The sequence below is a fragment of the Solea solea genome, chromosome 15, assembly GCF_958295425.1.
Source record: "Solea solea chromosome 15, fSolSol10.1, whole genome shotgun sequence".
Taxonomy (NCBI): domain Eukaryota; kingdom Metazoa; phylum Chordata; class Actinopteri; order Pleuronectiformes; family Soleidae; genus Solea; species Solea solea.
This window is the reverse complement of record NC_081148.1, coordinates 20,335,678-20,359,579: the sequence shown is the minus strand read 5'-3', so window position 1 is coordinate 20,359,579 and position 23,902 is coordinate 20,335,678. Positions and strand designations below refer to the sequence as shown.

Genomic DNA, 23,902 nt, shown 5'->3' with positions numbered 1-23,902 from the left:
GACAAAAAAGTCATAGGTTAGTATGTCGTTCAAAATGTGACAAAAAAGTCATAGGTTAGTATGTCGTCCAAAAAGTGACAAAAAAGTCATACTTTAGTATGTCGTCCAAAATGTGACAAAAAAGTCATACTTTAGTATGTCGTCCAAAATGTGACAAAAAAGTCATAGGTTAGTATGTCGTCCAAAATGTGACAAAATTCATAGGTTAGTATGTCGTCCAAAATGTGACAAAAAAGTCATAGGTTAGTATGTCGTCCAAAATGTGACAAAAAAGTCATAGTATAGTATGTCGTCCAAAAATGGGCAAAAAAAGAATTGGTTAGTATGTCGTCCAAAAATGGGCAAAAAAAGAATTGGTTAGTATGTCGTCCAAAAAGTGACAAAAAAGTCATACTTTAGTATGTCGTTCAAAATGTGACAAAAAAGTCATAGGTTAGTATGTCGTCCAAAATGTGACAAAAAAGTCATAGGTTAGTATGTCGTCCAAAATGTGACAAAAAAGTCATAGTATAGTATGTCGTCCAAAAATGGGCAAAAAAAGAATTGGTTAGTATGTCGTCCAAAAAGTGACAAAAAAGTCATACTTTAGTATGTCGTCCAAGATGTGACAAAAAAGTCATAGGTTAGTATGTCGTCCAAAATCAGACAAAAAAGTCATGGTATAGTATGTCGTCCAAAAATGGGCAAAAAAACTCATAGGTTAGTATGTCGTCCAAAATGTGACAAAATTCATAGGTTAGTATGTCGTCCAAAATGTGACAAAAAAGTCATAGGTTAGTATGTCGTCCAAAATGTGACAAAATTCATAGGTTAGTATGTCGTCCAAAATGTGACAAAAAAGTCATAGGTTAGTATGTCGTCCAAAATGTGACAAAAGTCATAGGTTAGTATGTCGTCCAAAAATTGGCAAAAAAAGTCATAGGTTAGTATGTCGTCCAAAATGTGACAAAAAAGTCATAGTATAGTATGTTGTCCAAAATGTGACAAAAAAGTCATAGGTTAGTATGTCGTTCAAAATGTGACAAAAAAGTCATAGGTTAGTATGTCGTCCAAAATATGACATAAAAGCCATAGGTTAGTATGTCGTCCAAAATGTGACAAAAAAGTCTTAGGTTAGTATGTCGTCCAAAATATGACATAAAAGTCATAGGTTAGTATGTCGTCCAAAATGTGACAAAAAAGTCATAGGTTGGTATGTCGTTCAAAATGTGACAAAAAAGTCATAGGTTAGTATATCGTCCAAAATATGACATAAAAGCCATAGGTTAGTATGTCGTCCAAAATGTGACAAAAAAGTCATAGGTTAGTATGTCGTCCAAAATGTGACAAAAAAGTCATAGGTTAGTATGTCATCCAAAATCAGACAAAAAAGTCATAGTATAGTATGTCGTCCAAAAATGGGCAAAAAAAGTCATAGGTTAGTATGTCGTCCAAAATGTGACAAAAAAGTCATAGGTTAGTATGTCGTCCAAAATGTGACATAAAAGTCATAGGTTATTATGTCGTCCAAAAATTGACTAAAAAGTCATACTTTAGTATGTCGTCCTAAATGTGACAAAAAAAACTCATAGGTTAGTATGTCGTCCAAAATGTGACAAAAGTCATAGGTTAGTATGTGGTCCAAAATGTGACAAAAAAGTCATACTTTAGTATGTCGTCCAAAATGTGACAAAAAAGTCATAGGTTAGTATGTCGTCCAAAATGTGACAAAAGTCATAGGTTAGTATGTCGTCCAAAAAGTGACAAAAAAGTCATACTTTAGTATGTCGTCCAAAATGTGACAAAAAAGTCATAGGTTAGTATGTCGTCCAAAATGTGACAAAAAAGTCATAGGTTAGTATGTCGTCCAAAATGTGACAAAAAAGTCATAGGTTAGTATGTCGTCCAAAATGTGACAAAAGTCATAGGTTAGTATGTCGTCCAAAAATTGGCAAAAAAAGTCATAGGTTAGTATGTCGTCCTAAATGTGACAAAAAAAGTCATAGGTTAGTATGTCGTTCAAAATATGACATAAAAGTCATAGGTTAATATGTCATCCAAAATGTGACAAAAAAGTCATAGGTTAGTATGTCGTCCAAAATATGACATAAAAGTCATAGGTTAGTAGGTCGTCCAAAATATGACATAAAAGCCATAGGTTAGTATGTCGTCCAAAATGTGACAAAAGTCATAGGTTAGTATGTCGTCCAAAATGTGACAAAAAAGTCATAGGTTAGTATGTCGTCCAAAATATGACATAAAAGTCATAGGTTAGTATGTCGTCCAAAATGTGACCAAAAAGTCATAGGTTAGTATGTCGTCCAAAATGTGACAAAAAAAGTCATAGGTTAGTATGTTGTCCAAAATGTGACAAAAAAGTCATAGTATAGTATGTCGTCCAAAAATGGGCAAAAAAAGTCATAGGTTAGTATGTCGTCCAAAAAGTGACAAAAAAGTCATACTTTAGTATGTCGTCCAAAATGTGACAAAAAAGTCATAGGTTAGTATGTCGTCCAAAATGTGACAAAAAAGTCATAGGTTAGTATGTCGTCCAAAAATTGGAAAAAAAGTCATAGGTTAGTATGTCGTCCAAAATGTGACAAAAAAGTCATTCTATAGTATGTCGTCCTAAATGTGACAAAAAAAGTCATAGGTTAGTATGTCGTCCAAAATATGACAAAAAAGTCATAGGTTAGTATGTCGTCCAAAATGTGACAAAAAAGTCATAGGTTAGTATGTCGTCCAAAATCAGAAAAAAAAGTCATAGTATAGTATGTCGTCCAAAAATGGGCAAAAAAAGTCATAGGTTAGTAGGTCGTCCAAAATGTGACAAAAAAGTCATAGGTTAGTATGTCGTCCAAAATCAGACAAAAAAGTCATAGTATAGTATGTCGTCCAAAAATGGGCAAAAAAAGTCATAGGTTAGTATGTCGTCCAAAATGTGACAAAAAAGTCATACTTTAGTATGTCGTTCAAAATGTGACAAAAAAGTCATAGGTTAGTATGTCGTCCAAAATGTGACAAAAAAGTCATAGGTTAGTATGTCTTCCAAAATATGACAAAAAAGTCATACTATAGGTTAGTATGTCTTCCAAAATATGACAAAAAAGTCATACTATAGTATGTCGTCCAAAATGTGACAAAAAAGTCATAGGTTAGTATGTCGTTCAAAATGTGACAAAAAAGTCATAGGTTAGTATGTCGTCCAAAAAGTGACAAAAAAGTCATACTTTAGTATGTCGTCCAAAATGTGACAAAAAAGTCATACTTTAGTATGTCGTCCAAAATGTGACAAAAAAGTCATAGGTTAGTATGTCGTCCAAAATGTGACAAAATTCATAGGTTAGTATGTCGTCCAAAATGTGACAAAAAAGTCATAGGTTAGTATGTCGTCCAAAATGTGACAAAAAAGTCATAGTATAGTATGTCGTCCAAAAATGGGCAAAAAAAGAATTGGTTAGTATGTCGTCCAAAAATGGGCAAAAAAAGAATTGGTTAGTATGTCGTCCAAAAAGTGACAAAAAAGTCATACTTTAGTATGTCGTTCAAAATGTGACAAAAAAGTCATAGGTTAGTATGTCGTCCAAAATGTGACAAAAAAGTCATAGGTTAGTATGTCGTCCAAAATGTGACAAAAAAGTCATAGTATAGTATGTCGTCCAAAAATGGGCAAAAAAAGAATTGGTTAGTATGTCGTCCAAAAAGTGACAAAAAAGTCATACTTTAGTATGTCGTCCAAAATGTGACAAAAAGTCATAGGTTAGTATGTCGTCCAAAATCAGACAAAAAAGTCATGGTATAGTATGTCGTCCAAAAATGGGCAAAAAAACTCATAGGTTAGTATGTCGTCCAAAATGTGACAAAATTCATAGGTTAGTATGTCGTCCAAAATGTGACAAAAAAGTCATAGGTTAGTATGTCGTCCAAAATGTGACAAAAGTCTTAGGTTAGTATGTCGTCCAAAAATTGGTAAAAAAAGTCATAGGTTAGTATGTCGTCCAAAATGTGACAAAAAAGTCATAGTATAGTATGTCGTCCAAAAATGGGCAAAAAAAGAATTGGTTAGTATGTCGTCCAAAAATGGGCAAAAAAAGAATTGGTTAGTATGTCGTCCAAAAAGTGACAAAAAAGTCATACTTTAGTATGTCGTTCAAAATGTGACAAAAAAGTCATAGGTTAGTATGTCGTCCAAAATGTGACAAAAAAGTCATAGGTTAGTATGTCGTCCAAAATGTGACAAAAAAGTCATAGTATAGTATATCGTCCAAAAATGGGCAAAAAAAGAATTGGTTAGTATGTCGTCCAAAAAGTGACAAAAAAGTCATACTTTAGTATGTCGTCCAAAATGTGACAAAAAAGTCATAGGTTAGTATGTCGTCCAAAATCAGACAAAAAAGTCATAGTATAGTATGTCGTCCAAAAATGGGCAAAAAAACTCATAGGTTAGTATGTCGTCCAAAATGTGACAAAATTCATAGGTTAGTATGTCGTCCAAAATGTGACAAAAAAGTCATAGGTTAGTATGTCGTCCAAAATGTGACAAAAGTCATAGGTTATTATGTCGTCCAAAAATTGGCAAAAAAAGTCATAGGTTAGTATGTCGTCCAAAATGTGACAAAAAAGTCATAGTATAGTATGTTGTCCAAAATGTGACAAAAAAGTCATAGGTTAGTATGTCGTTCAAAATGTGACAAAAAAGTCATAGGTTAGTATGTCGTCCAAAATATGACATAAAAGCCATAGGTTAGTATGTCGTCCAAAATGTGACAAAAAAGTCTTAGGTTAGTATGTCGTCCAAAATATGACATAAAAGTCATAGGTTAGTATGTCGTCCAAAATGTGACAAAAAAGTCATAGGTTGGTATGTCGTTCAAAATGTGACAAAAAAGTCATAGGTTAGTATATCGTCCAAAATATGACATAAAAGCCATAGGTTAGTATGTCGTCCAAAATGTGACAAAAAAGTCATAGGTTAGTATGTCGTCCAAAATGTGACAAAAAAGTCATAGGTTAGTATGTCATCCAAAATCAGACAAAAAAGTCATAGTATAGTATGTCGTCCAAAAATGGGCAAAAAAAGTCATAGGTTAGTATGTCGTCCAAAAAGTGACAAAAAAGTCATACTTTAGTATGTCGTCCAAAATGTGACAAAAAAGTCATAGGTTAGTATGTCGTCCAAAATGTGACATAAAAGTCATAGGTTATTATGTCGTCCAAAAATTGACTAAAAAGTCATACTTTAGTATGTCGTCCTAAATGTGACAAAAAAAACTCATAGGTTAGTATGTCGTCCAAAATGTGACAAAAGTCATAGGTTAGTATGTGGTCCAAAATGTGACAAAAAAGTCATACTTTAGTATGTCGTCCAAAATGTGACAAAAAAGTCATAGGTTAGTATGTTGTCCAAAATGTGACAAAAGTCATAGGTTAGTATGTCGTCCAAAAAGTGACAAAAAAGTCATACTTTAGTATGTCGTCCAAAATGTGACAAAAAAGTCATAGGTTAGTATGTCGTCCAAAATGTGACAAAAAAGTCATAGGTTAGTATGTCGTCCAAAATGTGACAAAAAAGTCATAGGTTAGTATGTCGTCCAAAATGTGACAAAAGTCATAGGTTAGTATGTCGTCCAAAAATTGGCAAAAAAAGTCATAGGTTAGTATGTCGTCCTAAATGTGACAAAAAAAGTCATAGGTTAGTATGTCGTTCAAAATATGACATAAAAGTCATAGGTTAATATGTCATCCAAAATGTGACAAAAAAGTCATAGGTTAGTATGTCGTCCAAAATATGACATAAAAGTCATAGGTTAGTATGTCGTCCAATTGTGACAAAAAAGTCATAGGTAAGTATGTCGTTCAAAATGTGACAAAAAAGTCATAGGTTAGTAGGTCGTCCAAAATATGACATAAAAGCCATAGGTTAGTATGTCGTCCAAAATGTGACAAAAGTCATAGGTTAGTATGTCGTCCAAAATGTGACAAAAAAGTCATAGGTTAGTATGTCGTCCAAAATATGACATAAAAGTCATAGGTTAGTATGTCGTCCAAAATGTGACCAAAAAGTCATAGGTTAGTATGTCGTCCAAAATGTGACAAAAAAAGTCATAGGTTAGTATGTTGTCCAAAATGTGACAAAAAAGTCATAGTATAGTATGTCGTCCAAAAATGGGCAAAAAAAGTCATAGGTTAGTATGTCGTCCAAAAAGTGACAAAAAAGTCATACTTTAGTATGTCGTCCAAAATGTGACAAAAAAGTCATAGGTTAGTATGTCGTCCAAAATGTGACAAAAAAGTCATAGGTTAGTATGTCGTCCAAAAATTGGAAAAAAAGTCATAGGTTAGTATGTCGTCCAAAATGTGACAAAAAAGTCATTCTATAGTATGTCGTCCTAAATGTGACAAAAAAAGTCATAGGTTAGTATGTCGTCCAAAATATGACAAAAAAGTCATAGGTTAGTATGTCGTCCAAAATGTGACAAAAAAGTCATAGGTTAGTATGTCGTCCAAAATATGACAAAAAAGTCATAGGTTAGTATGTCGTCCAAAATGTGACAAAAAAGTCATTCTATAGTATGTCGTCCTAAATGTGACAAAAAAAGTCATAGGTTAGTATGTCGTCCAAAATGTGACAAAAAAGTCAAAGGTTAGTATGTCGTCCAAAATCAGAAAAAAAAGTCATAGTATAGTATGTCGTCCAAAAATGGGCAAAAAAAGTCATAGGTTAGTAGGTCGTCCAAAATGTGACAAAAAAGTCATAGGTTAGTATGTCGTCCAAAATCAGACAAAAAAGTCATAGTATAGTATGTCGTCCAAAAATGGGCAAAAAAAGTCATAGGTTAGTATGTCGTCCAAAATGTGACAAAAAAGTCATAGTTTAGTGTGTCGTCCAAAATGTGACAAAAAAGTAATACTTCCTCATGAAGGATTGCGATTTTGATTAAATTTTGATGAATTGTTCAGCCCTACTGAGAAAGAGTCATGTGATAGCCTTGATTATCTTTAATCAATCGTGTGAGTTCATTAGAAATGTATTCAATCATATTTGGATATATTCAAAGGTTATGCTCTTCAGTTTCAATGCTGACAGGTATTAAAGTAAACTAAGGGCATAGTTATGGAATAAGCTCAATGATGAAATTAAATTGTGTAAAACTCTTTTTGGGTTCAAAAAAAGTTTGAAATGTAAAGTAATTACAGCTTACAATGCAAAGTGAAGTCTAGTACTATAATCATCAGTGTATTGTTTTTATGTATTTTCTCCACATTTCTGATTTTCTTGTTTTTTCCTAGTGTACAGGATATGCAAAAATAAGCCATGTGCTTCAGCCTCTTCCTTTTTTCGGTTATTTGCATAATTGTGTTAAATGATTTCACTTCATGTTTACTTTTTATATGAATGTAACCAAAATAAAGATATTCATTCATTCAATTAATATTGTAAAATACACTATTTTTATTTATTGTGTTTATCGTTGTGTTAAAAGAAATGTAAATATATGGCAAAATGACATATGTAACATCACATAAATGGGGTTTAAATTTGCCACAAATGGCTTCAGTCCTTGTCCGCCAGCTTCCAGCTCTGTAAAGCAGTTTCTTTGCTGTATATATTACCAGTGACAGACATGAATCATGCCAAAGAGGCCTCGCTGTAGGGCATCACCACGCCACGTTGACAATAAGGGTGAAGTGTTTGAGTACGTCCTGCCACGAGGCCCATTGGCCCCTGTGGCAGGGGCCTCTGTGCAGCTTGAGGAGCCTCGCGGATGACAGGTGCTTTTTGTAATGCCTAACTGATGAGAGCCAATCAGTGTGCCCCGTTCTGCCGGTGTGTGTGTGTGTGTGTGTGTGTGTATGTGTGTGTCTTCTCCTGTTGTTGTCATCTGGCCTGCTAAAGTAAAGATGAGCTTGACTGACAGATGCATCTGAGTTCACAGTTTATTGGTTTCTACGAGAGAGCCAGATATGCCAATTTAGATAGTGACAAAAAAAGTTCCCATCTAAATGGAATAATTTTACCACTGGGAATTCTGAGCTGGGAGAATAGGGAGTGAGTGTGTGCGTGTGTGTGTGTATGTGGGGGGGGGGGTCTTATCTTTTAACAAGGCCTGAATGACAAACACATAGGACAGTTAGGGGCTGACAGAAACAGCAGCTTTTGATGCTTCACAGGGGATCCATGAAATAAACAATAGGCAGAGGAAACAGGGAAAAAAAGAGAAATCCGAATGGCTGGGTTTGTGTGTTTCAGGGTAGAGAATGCAGGGAGGAAGCCATGCAACAGCAGTGGTGTGGTATAGCAGGATGAATCTGATGCATCATTAAATAAAGTGGAGACAGAAGCTGGTGCAATGCTCTCCTGCCTTTTCGATTGTCCTTCTTATTTGTTTCACCCTCGTCTTCTTCCCCTTCCTCCTGTTTCTATTTTCCCCTCTCTCTCTCTCTAACTTGCACAAACACACATTACCATAATGCAGTTGATCTCTCTATCGCATACGGCATTAAACTATAATGTATATAATTTCGGCATTCGTTATCCCACTGTGCAGCTATTGTGTGGACCATATTTGAGAGCTGTAACCCATGTAAGTGCCTTCTGTGCTCCTGACTGTTAATAAAACCAAATGTCAATACACCAGCAGCAGTAGCAGCAGCAGCAGCAGCAGCAGCAGCAGCAGCGGTGCTCCCCGGGAACCTTGAACTCTGAATCATTTTCTTATGGGGTTAATAATGAGGGGACACCGAGTCAACGACTGACATATAAAAGAATTTATTTCTCATGTGCACAAAAAGAATTGGAACAGAACTGAAACAGAACAATGATTGAGGCCACAAGGCTTTCTGTATAGATTTTCATCAGAAATCCTTTTTATGTCCATGACACATCTCCTGTATCATCTTTACTACAGCAGAAGAGCCATTCCCTCAGAGGTGCTCCGCTTCCTAAAGCAATGACTTAGCTGAATGACGTGGCCTGCACTCTGTGCCAGTGTTTCATCTCCGGATATGTCGAGCTACACGCAGACAGAAATAGGCAAATCCCATGTGCAATTTGTGGAGGAAATCTTCTCGTGCAGAGCCGGGCTGCAGTCTGTTTTTCTCTGTTATCTGGTTCCCTCAGAAATGACAGTCACCCCTGGCACCAGATTATGTAGGTTTTTTTTTCTTGTGTTGAATTAAACTTCCCCCTTGGATGCTTTTATGCTAAAGAGATGCATTGTTTGTTGGGCTGAGCGAGAGAGAGAGGAAGAGGCGAGGAAAACAGTGGAAAGACGGGGAAATGGACGGGTTTCTGTACATGGAGGCACAGATGATCTGAATTAACAAAATGATCACGACATCTACGAACACAGACAGGAACGATATCTTTGATTGTTGCCAAGGACTTCAGTTTGATCTTGTCTTGATGATTTTTTTTTTGGGGGGGGGGGACAAAAACAAAAAAAAGTAAAAACCATTTCACACTGAAGGTCTTTGAACTTCTTCACTTTTATGCTGTTTTTCACGGGTGGGGGGGGGGGGGTTACTTGTTTCAGAGCCCGACAACAAAAGATGACACAGAAAGCCATTTAACTCATTGCATAGTGACATAAAACATCATCATGACAACATCATGAAAAATAAAAGTTAAATGACAAAGACAAAGTCTAGTGTATGGGATGTTAGCTGCTGAAAACCTGTGAGGTGCGATAATAGCTGCGCACTTCATCAGAGCACAACATTACATTAGGACACATAATGTAATGCACGTTTTTTTTTTTTTCCTGTTTGTATATCTACAAAGGGAGCCAGTACATTGGAATGATACTGCGATGGTGTGAGTGTGTGTGTGATATTATTTACAGAGAAGAATTGTCTTCACATTATTCACAAATCATTCTACAAAGCAGCATTTGAGTTGCAGCCGTTGGAATATTGACTCACTGAATTTTCAACCTCATTTGTGTGGTTTGTTGAATAGTCACAGCATACATGTTCAGTGTTGACTACGTACTCAAACAAAAAGAGATAATACTGTTTTACTTATGCATACATATACTGTAAATAAAATATTAAATATCAAACTAAGTCTTTGGCAAATGTAGTTAAAAGTACATTCACAAAATATTTTTTCCCAAAAAAAGCAAAACTGAATCAGTGTTTTCTTCCAGTCCGTGTGGAGCGTTGAGCCGTGGATGTGATTCGGAAAAAGGCAGCTGATCTCTTTGAATAGGCGTGACTTTAACTTGGAAACACAGGGTTGTAAGGCAATTGTTGAAGCTCATTTACAAATTGGCTCGCTCAACTGCGTACAGCTTTCTAATCAGTGTAGGCATCTATTGGTATGACCAAGCAGCTGAATGGAATATAACCAAGGAAAATGATAAAGATGTTGTTCTGCTTTGTTTGCTTTACACCCAAATATTTAACAGTTCTGCTTCGACTTAATTTGTATGTGAACGCACCAAATAAATCAGATAAGCTGAGGCGATAGTGCAAAAAAAGCGAGATGCATGGACATGGACGTGACGGGAGATGAGAGGAAACAGTGTGACAGCAGTTCTGCAAAATCTTTGATACCATATTTTTTTTTGTTGTCTTTACATTAAAAATTAGTAGTGACAGGAAAAAAATAATTTAAAGTATTCAAAATTCTGGCTAGACCATTTTCTGAGTCCACATTCTCTGCATTTTTTTTTTTTTTTTTTTTTCTTTTTTAATACTTCGGAAAAAAATGATTTACATTTTTACATCTGATTGTTTGCCACAGGGAGTGGGATGTCGCCAGTGGTCTGTACAGGGTCAGTAAACGTTATAGGGACATGCTGTGTGTGTCGGACAGAAATGGGAGCAGAAGATGTCGTCGAAGCACCAGAGTAAAGCCCGCCCTACATCGTGGAGCCAGGATCTCGGTAAGTGTCAGAGGGGCCCCACAACACTGGCTCAGGCCGCTGCATCGTCAAGCTATGGGGGACCATCGTCGAACTCCCTTGGACTTCTCTTTTTACGAGCAGAAAAACACTGCAGTTCGTTACGTAAAAGGAATGTGAGGATCCATGAATAAAATAACAACAACAACAGCAACGAAGAAACAAAAAAAAAAAAACACAACAATTTTTTCCACATGGTATTCTTCACACGGTTTTTCTTCAATTTATACTTTATAATATATATATTTATATAATCTCTTAAAGTCATTCTGGAAATATTCAGGTCTGTGTGTGTGTGTGTGTGTGTGTGAGAGAGAGAGATAGAGAGAGATTGAGGGCGTGATGGGTAAGTTCTAAACGCCACACGGGCCCTTTTTTTTGGCCCAAAGTGTGAAGCGCTGAAGTTGGGCTAGATGCACCGCCATCAGCCTTGCTGATCCTTCCTTCCTTCTTTCCTCCTTCCTTCCTTCCTTCCTTCCTTCCTTCCTCCACATCACATAACATCACAGGGCTTCCTTTAGGATTCCACCTCGCTTTCCCTTTGACCTCAGTGTTTCTCAGACGGGGACAATATGGAGGCCGAAGCCCTCGCCCTGCAGTTTGAGCTGCTCTCCATAGTAACTAGTGGCGATCATAGGCAGCGGCAGCAGTGGGAGGTGCGGAGCCACGGGACGCGGCACTATAATAATAAGGGGAACCTGAAAGTTAACAGAAGAACGAGGCGTTGGAAACAATGAGGTCAAAACTTGTTTAAAGCCCCAAGTACAGTACAACTTAAAAAGCTTATTAAAGTACATTAGTCACTTACTTAATAACGCTGGATTGCTGAACCGCCAGGCTTCGTTGTAAGTGGTGTATTGTGGATGAGAGTAAGGGTTCCCGGAAAAGTCCCCTCCTGGAAATCAATAAAAACAAACATTAGCAAAGGGCTAACAAAGTGACAAAGACTGTTACATATTCTTACACCATGGCTACATTTCAACAGTGACATGAAATGAATTTGGTTTCTGAAAATACGGCTAACAAGAAACAAGAATGCAAAAAAACCGACTTGAATTCAAAGATAAGGTCAAAGAGAAAGTAAGGTTGGTCGTCATGAAGCGGCTAATGAGAGCTCATGAATGAAGAATGTGGAAACAGTACTTTCCTTACATCAAATTCAACCCCACCCCCGACCACAATGACTCTAAATGCTGTAGTATATATATATATATATGTATATATATATACATATATATATATATATATATATATATATATATATGTCTTGTTGTCTTGCTACTGTAATAGTGTCCCCACTGTGGGACAAATAAAGGACTATCTTATCTTATCAGATGAGTTAAGCTGTAACGCTGCCACAGAATTACACTAACGATGGAGAAGAAGAAGTGGAGCATGTTCATAAAGCAAGAAGAAGAAGATGGCGTCAGTGAATTTAAGAGCATGAGAGAGGCGGGGCTATGACATCATTGTTTTTCCAAAGTTACATAAAGATTATACACACAGAAATGTATGAGTGGCATTTCCCATCAATAGCATTTTAAAGGTAGTTTCCCAAACGCAAATTCAATGTGAATAAAAAGCTGACACGTTATAAAACATTTGCAGATTCTAAACTTGTTCTTGTGTGAACGGACCCTCAGTTTCTGCCGGACCAAATTTAAAAGCAGCTTCAGGTTTTTCAAACAAAAACTGAGCCAATAGTATTTTTAAATGTTTTTTTTTTGGGGAGAAGATGTGAGAAAGCATCAATTATTTAATAAAAAAGTTATCATCATGTTTTACAATTTCCCTTTGCTCTTTACTGCTCAAGGTCTTTCTTGCTTTTCGCGACGATTCTTTGCGTCAAAAACTTTCCCGTGAGTTTCACTGCCACTAATTCTGCGGCTGTCCTCCTGTGCAGGTCATGGTGGGAAGGACGGGGAGGCTGAGGGGGGGAGGGGTTAATGTCAGGGAGCGATGCTGTGGGTCCACAGGTTTCTTTCTTTTATGGGACCATAAAGGCAGGGTTTTATATGAAGCTGCTGAAGAATGGCTTTGCTTTAACAGTGTTTTGGACCAGTCACTAAATCTAAGTCATTCGCCGGCAGATGAAAAAGAAAATCCACAACACCTGGATTACAAAGGATTTTGGTTTGCATTCACCTCTATTTATATATGCCAGACGGGCTCGCTTTGATTACTGCTCAGAGTGAAAGGCTCACGTCTCTTGCACAATGAAGGGCACGGTGTTTTCAGTTGTTTGGAGGAGATCTACACGCACTACACAACAGCTATAGCATCCTTACAGCTGGTCGTGTAACCCGAGCTCATCCCTGAGAGAGATAGTGATTTAAATATTTACAGGCCCTCCACGCCTCTGTGTTTTGACCCTTAACTGTTTGCTGTGAACCTGAACTGCAGGTTAAGTAGAGGGGAAAGAGATACGCTCTGCAGCCCTGAGTGTCCGGGGAGGCGAGGAGAGGAGCAAAAGCCGTGTTTATCGACGGAGCTGGTGAGAGTGCGCCGTGTGGACATGGTGAGGGTAATGAGCGCTGGGAGCTGGAGTGTAACTGAGAGGAACTGTCCTATCTCACGGCCACTGATTGTGGTGATCGCCTATCGAGTTCATCTAATGTCCTCATCCGCAGATGCTAACCACACGCTAACCGCAGTCTAACAAAGCTATAACAAGCTTCCCTCAATCCTGCAGAGCCAGGATTTGCGCTTCCCTTTGCTTCTGAGTAAGGACTGACTGCGGGTTTCTTGTAGAGGTTTAGCACAGCTATGTCATTCAGCCCACAGTTCACAGTTCAGCCAACAAATGAAACAAATGAGTGTATCTTGTGAAAGTCAAAATGAACAGCATCATAAAAAAGAGGAAAAGTGCCACGTACCAGGGACCATACCAGCGAGTGTGGAGGTGGGGTAGCTGCCTTGTCCTGTTGGGGGAACGTGAGGTGGATATCCAGGTAAAGTGGTGCTGGCCATGTCTCGACCTGTGGGGACACAAGAGGAGAAAAATGATGAGGATTGTTAAAAATATCTACGGAAGTTTTATTTTCATATTAACACGCTGATAATGATTCATGATTCATATTTAAACTGACTTGTTAGGTTTAATTGTGAAGAATTGGGTTAGAGTGGCTCAGTGGTTAAGACCGGTACCCTGTGTGCGAAAGACACCATGGTCGCAAGTTCGACTCCACACCTGGCTGATTGTACTCAATTCCATTGTAAGTTGCTTGGGATAAAAGCGTCTGCTAAATGACATGTAATGAATTGTAACCAAAGTGAAGATATTGAAGGAAAACTGTTGAAATGTGTCATCTTATTTCCCCATCTGTCCAGTTAAAAAGAACAATTTGGTTTGAATTAAAATTAACTTTACTATAGAATATATATATATATAGAATTTCTCAGAAACAGTGTCATGTGACAGTGTCAGTTTTTTATCCAGGCATTATAGTTAAATCACCTTAGTGGATAATAGTCACAATAGCAATGAAATCACAACATTAAATTTCCTCATCCAACATTTGAAACCCATACAAATCCAAAAGGAATAACACACATGTGTAATGGTTGTTTGCATCAGCTGAAGGGTAGTGATGCACTGTAGGTGAAAGCTTAAGAAATAATTAATAAATAATAATAATAATAAATTCAAAGTCGCTTTACATTAAAAGCACAAAAAGAACAAGATAATGAATTAAGAAAAAAAGGAAAAAAGACATTTAAGTTAAAACAAGGTGAGTTTTGATGGGTGATTTGAATGAGGAGAGGTCAGAAGAGTCATGGAGCGGTTGGGCCGTGTGGAGGCTCCGTCTCCACAGGTCTTGTGCGCTCGTCCCTACATGAGTCAGCGCTCTATCACAGAGCAGTTTGTTATGTTAACTTCACCAAAGTTATTATGGTTAAAAAAAAAAAGTATGAAACAAGCTCATCAGTGATGCAACTACTGTAAGATGAATGCACCGCTGTCCTAAGCAGCTCTTAAACTGACATGAGCATCAGACCAGCGAGTGCTCTCGCTGCTCTCTGCTCCACATTCAGCTCTGTAATTAACGGTGACAGTATCGGGCCTGGCTGGATGAAGGGGCACAGGACAGGGAGTTAGGGGTCCAAAGCTGCCCCCCCCTCGCTTTAGCCTTGCCTGGCCCCCCAGACCTCAGGCCTGTCACGAGGACACTGGAAGGACTTGGAGGGCTATTGTTAACCCGAGGGATGAGCAGTGGGTCAGAGCGGGAGAAAAGCAGGGTGAGGAGAGGAGGGGAGAGCAGTTGCTGTTAATGAGGGGCAAACAGTTTTGCCCTTGTATACACAAGAGTAAAACCACAAAGAATCCTGGGATTTAGTGCCGTAAACATGAAAGATTATCATGGCTTTGAGTAGATTATTTGAACATAAGGTCCAATGTGTAACATTTAGGAAGGTTTATTGGCAGAATATGCTTCCCATAAAGTGTTTGTAAAGGTGATTAACTGCTTTAAAACAAGTTAAATAAATAAATTTTGTTTCATAAAAATAAAAATAATAATAAATAATAAAATAAAATAAGCCTGTGTACTTTAAGAAAAGGCCTTTCTTTTCGGAGGCTGCTATCTTGCGCCAGCATGTTTCTATGGCAACATTAAGGACAAACCACTGCATGTTTCAATTTTCAATGGAAACCTTACTAGACTACAGTGGTTCCCTGCTTTATTGTGCAAGTTCATATGTTACTATTTGCTGTCTCACCATTAAATATTACTCATTCTGACACACTGGAACTTTAAGGGTGGAAAAAAATCATCAGAACATGGTGATTGAGTTTTGATCTGGGTCACAGGGACAGGAGGCTAAAGTTGTACCTGCTATAAAGGGCTGGCTGGCATACTGGCTGTAGCAGGGGCCATTGGCATGAGCAGGGTAGCTGGGAGTAGAGGCATCTACAGAGAGGCTGGACTGGCGGGACAAGATGTCAGCTAGAGCAGAGTCCCCAACAGAGGAGGGGGTGAAGGGGGCAAAAGACGCCTCATGAGGCTCCCGCTTTACACACATGGAAGGTGGATAAGATGGGTGAGACTCTGCCAGGCAAAGAAAACAAAAGGAAAAAAAAAAATAGAGAGACTATGATGCAAACATGCAACACCTCACATACTGTTCATGCATTCACATCAGTCACTCGGATGTAGAGCTATGGTGGGATGAATGTAATGTAACTTTGTAAATGTTCTAATAACCAAAGGAAGGAAGCATTGTTTAAAAGTCCAAGGTCTGAAAATCTGTGACCTCTAATGTTTTGGTCCCAAGCTGTCACTTCAAAAATGCAAAACACATGCTCCAAAGCAAAGCTAAATTACAGGTAAAAACCAAACCATTCTTATTTTAAAGCCATTATATACACATACTTATGGCTAGTGTATATTAAATGTCTGTGTCACAGACAGGACCTTTAACTTCTTATCCTCCACCGAGGCCAGACCCAGGCATGTGCATTCATATGAGTTGTGAATAGATGAGCACTCTTTAGCAGTTGATTTGTTCATTTACATAGCTTATAATAATAATCTCACATGCAGCCATCGGTAATTTATTCAACTAAGTGGAAACATACACCAGTGGAATGTTACAGCGAGCACATCACGCCTGATCAATCAAGCCTGAATGCGTAAAAAAAAAAAAAAAAGAAAAAGAAAAATTTCCCCAAGGTTTTGGGTAAACAAACAACATAATCTCATGGCTGCCTTCGCGAAAACCAAATCACTCCCACAAATACACCAAACAATCGTCTTGCAGACAGTTCAGAGCTCCACACTTTGGATCTAATTTGGCTGATGAGTCTTGGCGTCTTTTCATTCCTGCAGCTCTGCCCCTCAAACCTATGTAATCATCAATGCGAGCTCTGTCTCCAGCTCCTCCATGTCTGCTCCAGAGCCCGTTTTATTTTCGCTGGGGCCTTTAGGGAGAGATGGCTCTTTCCCCGACACCATGATAGCCTCATTAGCTGCCCCCCCCCCCCATCATTGTTGTTTTACAACAGGACTGTGTGTGTTGCAATTCCTCATTAAGATAAGGACTGTTCTATGGACGGGGACGCAGCCCCTGTCGGCCCTATGAACTTAACGACATAACTCAACGCTTTCCCATAGATACAGTGTGTCATGCAGGTCTCCTCAAATCTCCCCCTCTTTGTCTTTACGACAGTTGTAATTGTTGCTGTAGACAGAAGTGCCTCGATTACATCTCACTGAGACAAACACCATTGTTACTGAGGAAGCGACACATTTCTGACACATGATCAAGTCATTAAAAAACGAGTGTTCGCCATGAGTTTGTGGTGTGAACAGAAATATTGTAATAAGTGGGCTTTGCATCTAATTGGCCGTTGTCAAATGTAAATGTGTGTCATACATTTATTGGAGAGTATGCACACGGGAATGAATTTAAATAGCTCACACTGAATGATGGCAAACATGCAGCCTATTAAAGTGTTTAAAGTTAAACAGCTTCTAAAAGTTTGTGAGTGGATCACAGCAAAAAAAATAAAAAAAATAGCACTTCCCCTCAGAAAAGAAGCAGGCATTCTTTAATAAAAGACAATACAGCAGCCTTGTTAGTGGTTAGTGTCTGCACAAGCACATTATGTTCAACATGCACCCACATCATTGCTAGAATATACACTCACAGCACATGAAAACCAATTACCGGGTCAACCAATGGGCTACACAGTAGAACAACATCAGCTAAACATATTTAAAAAAAATAAAAAGACTCTGTCGAGCATCAACCTGAACTTGAGTCTATTTAAACTGTATCGCAGACTCCACACGTACAAGTGGAGGTCGCTGTTTTCTCAGCGCCTGAGCAACCGTTGTCAAACAGACAGGGGTTACGATGCAACAACAACTGATACAAAACGCTGCGTTCAAGACCACTGAACTCTGAAACTAATCAGACATGGTGTTGCTTATTGTCCTAGAGACGAGGCAGCGCTTGGGTAAAGGGAGCCTGTCAAATCACAGGCCTTGATGATGGAGATTGAAGATAAACTCAGGGTCCTCTGGGACCTCTTCTACCCAGCAAACACATCTCTGAGAGAGGGAGTGCAGACGCTATAGAGTTCTCCAACATCTGTCTCTGCTCCACCACTGACGCCACGTCCGCAGACCCCATCAACCATAGAAATGGACTGTTAAGAACCTACAACAGCCTGCCGAGTGATGTGTCGGAATATAGCTGCAACAGCCTTCTCTCAAGTGGGCATTTCATTTTTAAATGTTCACCAAGGAACTCAAAGCATTTACAGGCAGAACTCTGTTTGCAAAGGCTGACAGTTCCAGATCCACAGAGAACTTTTCAGTTGTGGAAAAACTTCCAGATCATCTGGAGACAAGTCTACTGTACCTCAACATGGACAGTCATATTTGCTTTGAGTGCAGACACATGAAGGCCCAGTGCGGAACTTCTGTCGCCCCCATGAGGAATTCTGAATAATTACCTGAACCTGCTGGCATCTCTACATGACGAGTGATCCCGCATCACCCCCACCCCTCAGCAACCCAGCACTGATCCTGTCAAACTGCTGAATGTTCCACAAACATTTGCACGGGCACTGGCAGCTTCTGCCTTGCTTCCATCATTCGTGACGTAAAAACAAATCACTTGTATTTGTATTTAAAATTTACGCACTACAGCTTTCAGCCTATACCTGGTCATTTATAACCACTTACACAAGGAAAAAGGGACAAAAGAACACTTGTCAAACGGCTGCATCCAATTGTGAGCGAGAAATATTTACGGGGGCCAAATAGCGTGAATTCCCCATCCATGTGTTTAAAGTAATTCATTATCAAATGTGTGCTCAAAGGTTAGCGTGCTATTGTGGGGGGTTGATATAAACATTAATTTCCAAGCTCGGGGCTGCTGCTGGCGTTAACTGAGCTGAGACAAGCCGTTTGTCACCGGGCCACACACCACGCACCGCGGGTTAGGTGGCGTGTTGTTTGAGACTCGCTGTTACTGCCAAGTCATAAAAGGTAAAATTAATTTGAAATAAAAAATCCAATCCTTTTTCTTTTTTTCCCCACCTTCACTCTCCCACAGAGTGAAAGAAGCACAGGTAGGTTAACAGGTAGCGATTGTGTAAAAATCCTCACATCTGTGGTCGGTCAGAGGGGGTGCCCATTTACACCCAGCCTCCCTGCAGGCTCTGATGGTGAGAGCCATTATCAGGCCCAGCCTGCACAGAGACCACTGAACTCTCATCGCGTAAAAACACTGTTTAACAACAGATAAGTAGCTAAGCGACGTTTCACTCAATACAAACCCGGTTTCGAGATATCCAGGATCCGAACTGTACTCCGTGTGTTGTTTCCCGTGCTCAGGTATTAATGGATAACTGTGCAGACACACAGATGCTGGTCCAGAGCCAAACACCAGGGGACACACGATGACATGTTGTTGTTTTATCCACTGAAGAGTTCAGTGTTTACCTGCTTGTGAGTGACACTGACTAACTGACTTGTGACTGGACACAGACACACACACACAGGCACAACAGCCTTTCCTCGGTGTATCCCTTTGTCCTCACACCGTTATTACACAGCTGAATAAGCATGGAAATGAAAACACTGGACCTTAGTGTGCGCTGGTACTGCACCTTACTGTATTATTATTAAAAACAGGTTCTATAGGGTTTTGGTCTGATTGAAGGTTAGTGTGATGGGACATTGCTGTCCTCTGTGTCTTGATATCAGCTGAATGACACATGATCAAAAGGAGCAATAAACATCTACATCAAAAGAAACTGCTCCATTCACAAACTTTATCTTTAACACCTAAGCTTCAAAAACCCTGAAGTTGTACACAAACACCAGATTTTGCGTGTTAAATTTGAACAGTATTTTGCAACTCTCTCCTCTCTGCTGACAAAGACTCGCCGGCTTCCTGCAACAGTGCGAGTGAAATTACCGTAATTAACTTCTCAGCTTTCAGAAACCGCTGGAATTTTCCCCAAAGCACAAACCATCACGTAACTACAGTAATGCAAATTGTGCTTGTGCGATATGCTTGGTGTTAAAGGGTTAAAGATCATTTAGAAGGTGTGTTCTAAATATTTTTTTAATTCCAAATATTTAAATTCTTATTGGTAGTAGGGATGGGAATCAGTATCGGTCCGATACTGGTCAAAATCACTGGATTGGATATTGAACAGATCAGAAAAATCAGCAAAAACATTTTAGCTGAGTCATGTTTTGGCTGTTTATTTCTTCTTTTTGGGAGAATGGTGTAAAATGTCTGTATCAGACTAATATCAGTATCGGTAGAGACTCAAGTTTTTGATATTGGTATCAGTATTGGACACACAAAAGTGGTTTCATCCCATCCCTAATTGGTAGTATATTAAATGAATGTTAAACACTGGACCTTAAAGGTAAACCTGAAATAACATTGTGCAGCAGAGGAACTTCTGCCCCTCTTGAGTGTCTTAAATCTCTCTCTGAGTTTGGCTGTTCCCCTCCTTCTGAGGTAAGTGTCTCTTTCACACATTAGTGTAAACAGAGGACACAAACACGGCCAACATCGCTTTCACAAGCGCCCTTGGAATGCAAAACTGAGCACTTCATTAATCATTCATCTTTAATAGATTATGCAAATTTCGGGACATAAAAATCAACAAAATCAATAACTGTATGAATTTTAATTGGGAGCTGAAAACATTTAAAGAATGAATATAATCTTGTAGCGCCATCCAGTATGAGAGCATAATTTATTGATAATTGGATCTCACCCTAATTGAGGAAGGTAATTTAGCTTTTTTTTTTTTTTTTTCCCCTGCCTTGGCATACAGTCCTATTTACAGTGTTTGCTAATGGCAGAAAAAATAATATTATGCACTAACAACCTACAACAAATCAAATGCTTCATGTATTACTTTGCATAGTCGCAAAAATTAAGCAGTAAGTTTACTGGATATTACTTCCCAGTTTAATTTGGAGCTGAGACACTTTTTTTTTTTCTTAATGGTTGTACCAAAGTATGCCGTGATGTTTAACTTAAAGTTTTGATGGTTTATTATGCAATCTGTGGCCCTCACATGTTTGGCTTTAGGAGGCCCCTGGGCCCCCAGGTGGCTGTGAGGCCACCTGCTATGACTGTGCTCCACAGAGCGAGACAGCTTTCATAGGAGGAGCCCGCCATAAAAGACAAAAACACACCTTTCTTCTCCTGAGGCCCAACTTTCTGGGGCAAATCTACCTCCCACATATTCAGGAATAAAAGAGGGGTCTTTCTTTTCCCATAGCTCTGTGTCTGGGTCCAGGGCTGGACTATGGGGATCATTTGAGAAGGGTTACTGCAGTTTTCAATCATCTTGTCCACTCTCTCCCCTCCCTCTCCCTTACACACACCACAGTGGACTCATTGACTTTGATGCCCACTGCATAATTATGGGTGTTTTATTAAAAGGCTGGCATATTATTCTCTTATAGTCGGAGTAGCCGTCAGTAAACCTAACCTCTCCTGGGAAAGTGCCTCAGCAGCCACAATGAGACAACATTTCAATTAGCCAGGCGGCCATCAACCTCGACAGCACAGCAAAAGAAGCCACTGTGCAATACAAGGTGGGTTAGTATGGGTTATATGATCCAGATAGTTAATACTATGTGATATTCAATACACTGCACCTGCTATTACCTGCCTGCTCTCAGTGGAAGTTCATAAGTTGGAAAAAACTAGTTCAGTTTTCTTTTACTTCGCGTCTCATCATTTTCAGACAAGCCAAGCGAGCCGCGGTGCCGTTCCAGCCGCTGTCAATCAGCGGGCTATCATCATAGCCTCTGATGACAACGCCGTGTCACGGCGAGAACAGCAGCTGTCTCTTGTGAGAGAAGTGAACCCAGTCAATCTGTTAGCAGGCCAATATAGGGCCAACACAATAGCCAGTTAGGAGCAGTGTGTGAAAGGCCAGAAGGATTTAATGGGCTCACATGATATATCACTTTGCTCTGGAAATAAACACACAAAAGTGCCACCAAAAAAGGCAAAAAAAAAACAAGAGGAAGTGGCCGTCAAAAGTGAAATGAGTCAGTATTGATGATCTTAAATAAGTGGCCAAACAAGAGTTTCCAACAAGGTTTTTGCCAAAATGTCTTTCCTTCTTCTAAGGATTTAATATCTAACATTTCGATTGTCTTCACTTGATTCTGCCAATCTTGGGATTGAATTAAATTTGTTAACTGTCATAGGGTACAGGTGATGATAAGATAATAGCAAGTATGCTAAGGCCTGCACATCCACATGAGAGAAACACAGAGTGCTTCACAAAATGATAAAACACACAACCAGTTGTTGCTGCCAAAAAAAACTATTACTCTCAAGACTGTTGAAGCTGGTGATGAGGATTTGGAAGTTGCTTCTTAATATCAGTATTTTTAGAGTCAACAGCTCTTTGAACGGATGTTTCTGGTGAAAACAGAATCATCAGCAGAGAGTGTGTTCTGAACACTGACGCCTGTAAGTTCAACCGCTTTGCTGTAGATGTCTTTGACCCGCTGCACCTTACAGTCGTGTATGTGTGTATGTGTTCTTTCAGGGATCAATAGCGTGAGTCAGATTGTACCTGTCACAACAGAGTAGCTCTGGGACACACTGGAAGCAAGGTCGGAGCTGGCGCTGGTGGAGAGGCTCGGCTTCACGTCTTCCAGGCCGGTGTTCAGGGATGGGAGGGAGTATTCATTTGCCTGTGGACAGGTTTGCAACAAATATGTCAGTGGGGAGATGCACAAAAACAAAAGAAACTGAGGCTTCCTATGTGGAACAATTCCACATTCCACCATGTGAGCTCGGTGATACCACTGCCACACTACAGGCGAGCCCACTTTGGGTCACAGATTTAGAGCAGATCTCCCAGTTTAGGCAACAATACGTGAAATATGTCTGAAGACAACCTCTGGTGTATCAGAGGAAGCTGCCTGTGATCCTCTCACTGTGTATTCTTCTCAATGTTTCCTGTGAATTCTTTCAACACCGCCGCCGCCCCCCTCTCGACCCAAACTGTCTCCCCTGCCTGTGCTTTACCAAGACCCATGATGTATGCATGCATTAGGGCTTGTCTGAGGAGACGGCAGAAAGGGAGAGAGGGATGAGAGGAGGATTGGGAGAGGAGTGAAAGGACGGGGTGTCAGCTGGCTCTTTGTGCTCCACTGCAGTCATCCCTGTGACCAGTCAAGGGAGGAGACATTCAGGGCTTTGTTACAGGACAGACATGTGGTGTGTTTTTTTTGTTTTTTTGTTTTTCTTTAAAGGAGAGTACAACCTCAAAACCAACCTTTGTGTTTTGCCTCCAGGACGAACACATAAAATCACGTTCATAAAAAATATAAACTAGTGAGTATATTTTTATTTATTTGATGTTGTATTAGAGGTTATAAGTGCCTTTCTCTGTGGCTGTATATTCGTTCTGAATGTTTTTTGTCCACTGTGCTGCCTCTTTCACATTAAAGAAGACAAATTCACAACATTCACATTGCCAGTGGTTGGTCTGTCCTGAGGTGGGACTTTTCACCCCTGCACCACCCATGACATCACATATTATGTGAGGGAAACAAAACAAGTTGAAGGAAGAAAAAAAACAACCACAACCCCTGATTACATACATTGACAAACCCATTTAAATCTGGGATTAACCTGGGTTTTTTGACCAGTGGAAATGTGGTATAGGAAACTTCAACCACCAACTGCTCTCTTCAGTATTTATCCACTGTAATCTCATGTAAAGACCACACTCGCAGCTGTGATGAATCCTGTTTTTTCTTTTTTTTAATGAGATGACACTTCCTGAACTGACTCTTCTTTAAAAAGGAGAAGTGTGTGTGCATACGCTTGTGTCTGTGAGTGTTTGTATGCGACTGTGTGTGTGTGCATCTGTTTGCCTCAATGGGATGGGGGTCCCACAGGGGCAAGCTGGTGACCCCGGTCTTGTCTGCCTCTATCCCAGATAAACTCTAATTGTCTGCTTACAACTGTTCCCTGGCACTAGGCTGGATGTT

At 39.4% G+C, this 23,902-nt stretch overlaps 1 protein-coding gene across 7 annotated transcripts in view; it reads right to left on the bottom strand.

Annotated features, from left to right (window-relative positions):
- Nucleotides 1-8,733: 8,733 nt before the first annotated feature.
- The window catches only part of pax2a (paired box 2a), a 31,559-nt gene continuing 16,390 nt past the window's right edge, over nucleotides 8,734-23,902 (bottom strand). For 2 of the 7 annotated variants that reach the window (XM_058651878.1, XM_058651879.1), the window contains exons 8-12: nucleotides 22,474-22,594; nucleotides 15,722-15,937; nucleotides 13,766-13,867; nucleotides 11,698-11,784; nucleotides 8,734-11,568 (exon numbers count right to left, since the gene is read on the bottom strand). In XM_058651878.1, the coding sequence (XP_058507861.1) occupies nucleotides 11,447-11,568; nucleotides 11,698-11,784; nucleotides 13,766-13,867; nucleotides 15,722-15,937; nucleotides 22,474-22,594 (648 nt within the window). In that variant the 3' untranslated portion in view covers nucleotides 8,734-11,446. Of the gene's footprint in view, nucleotides 11,588-11,697; nucleotides 11,785-13,765; nucleotides 13,868-15,721; nucleotides 15,938-22,473; nucleotides 22,595-23,902 lie in introns of all 7 variants that reach the window. The other 5 variants (XM_058651881.1, XM_058651882.1, XM_058651883.1 and 2 more) reach the window with 3 other exon arrangements.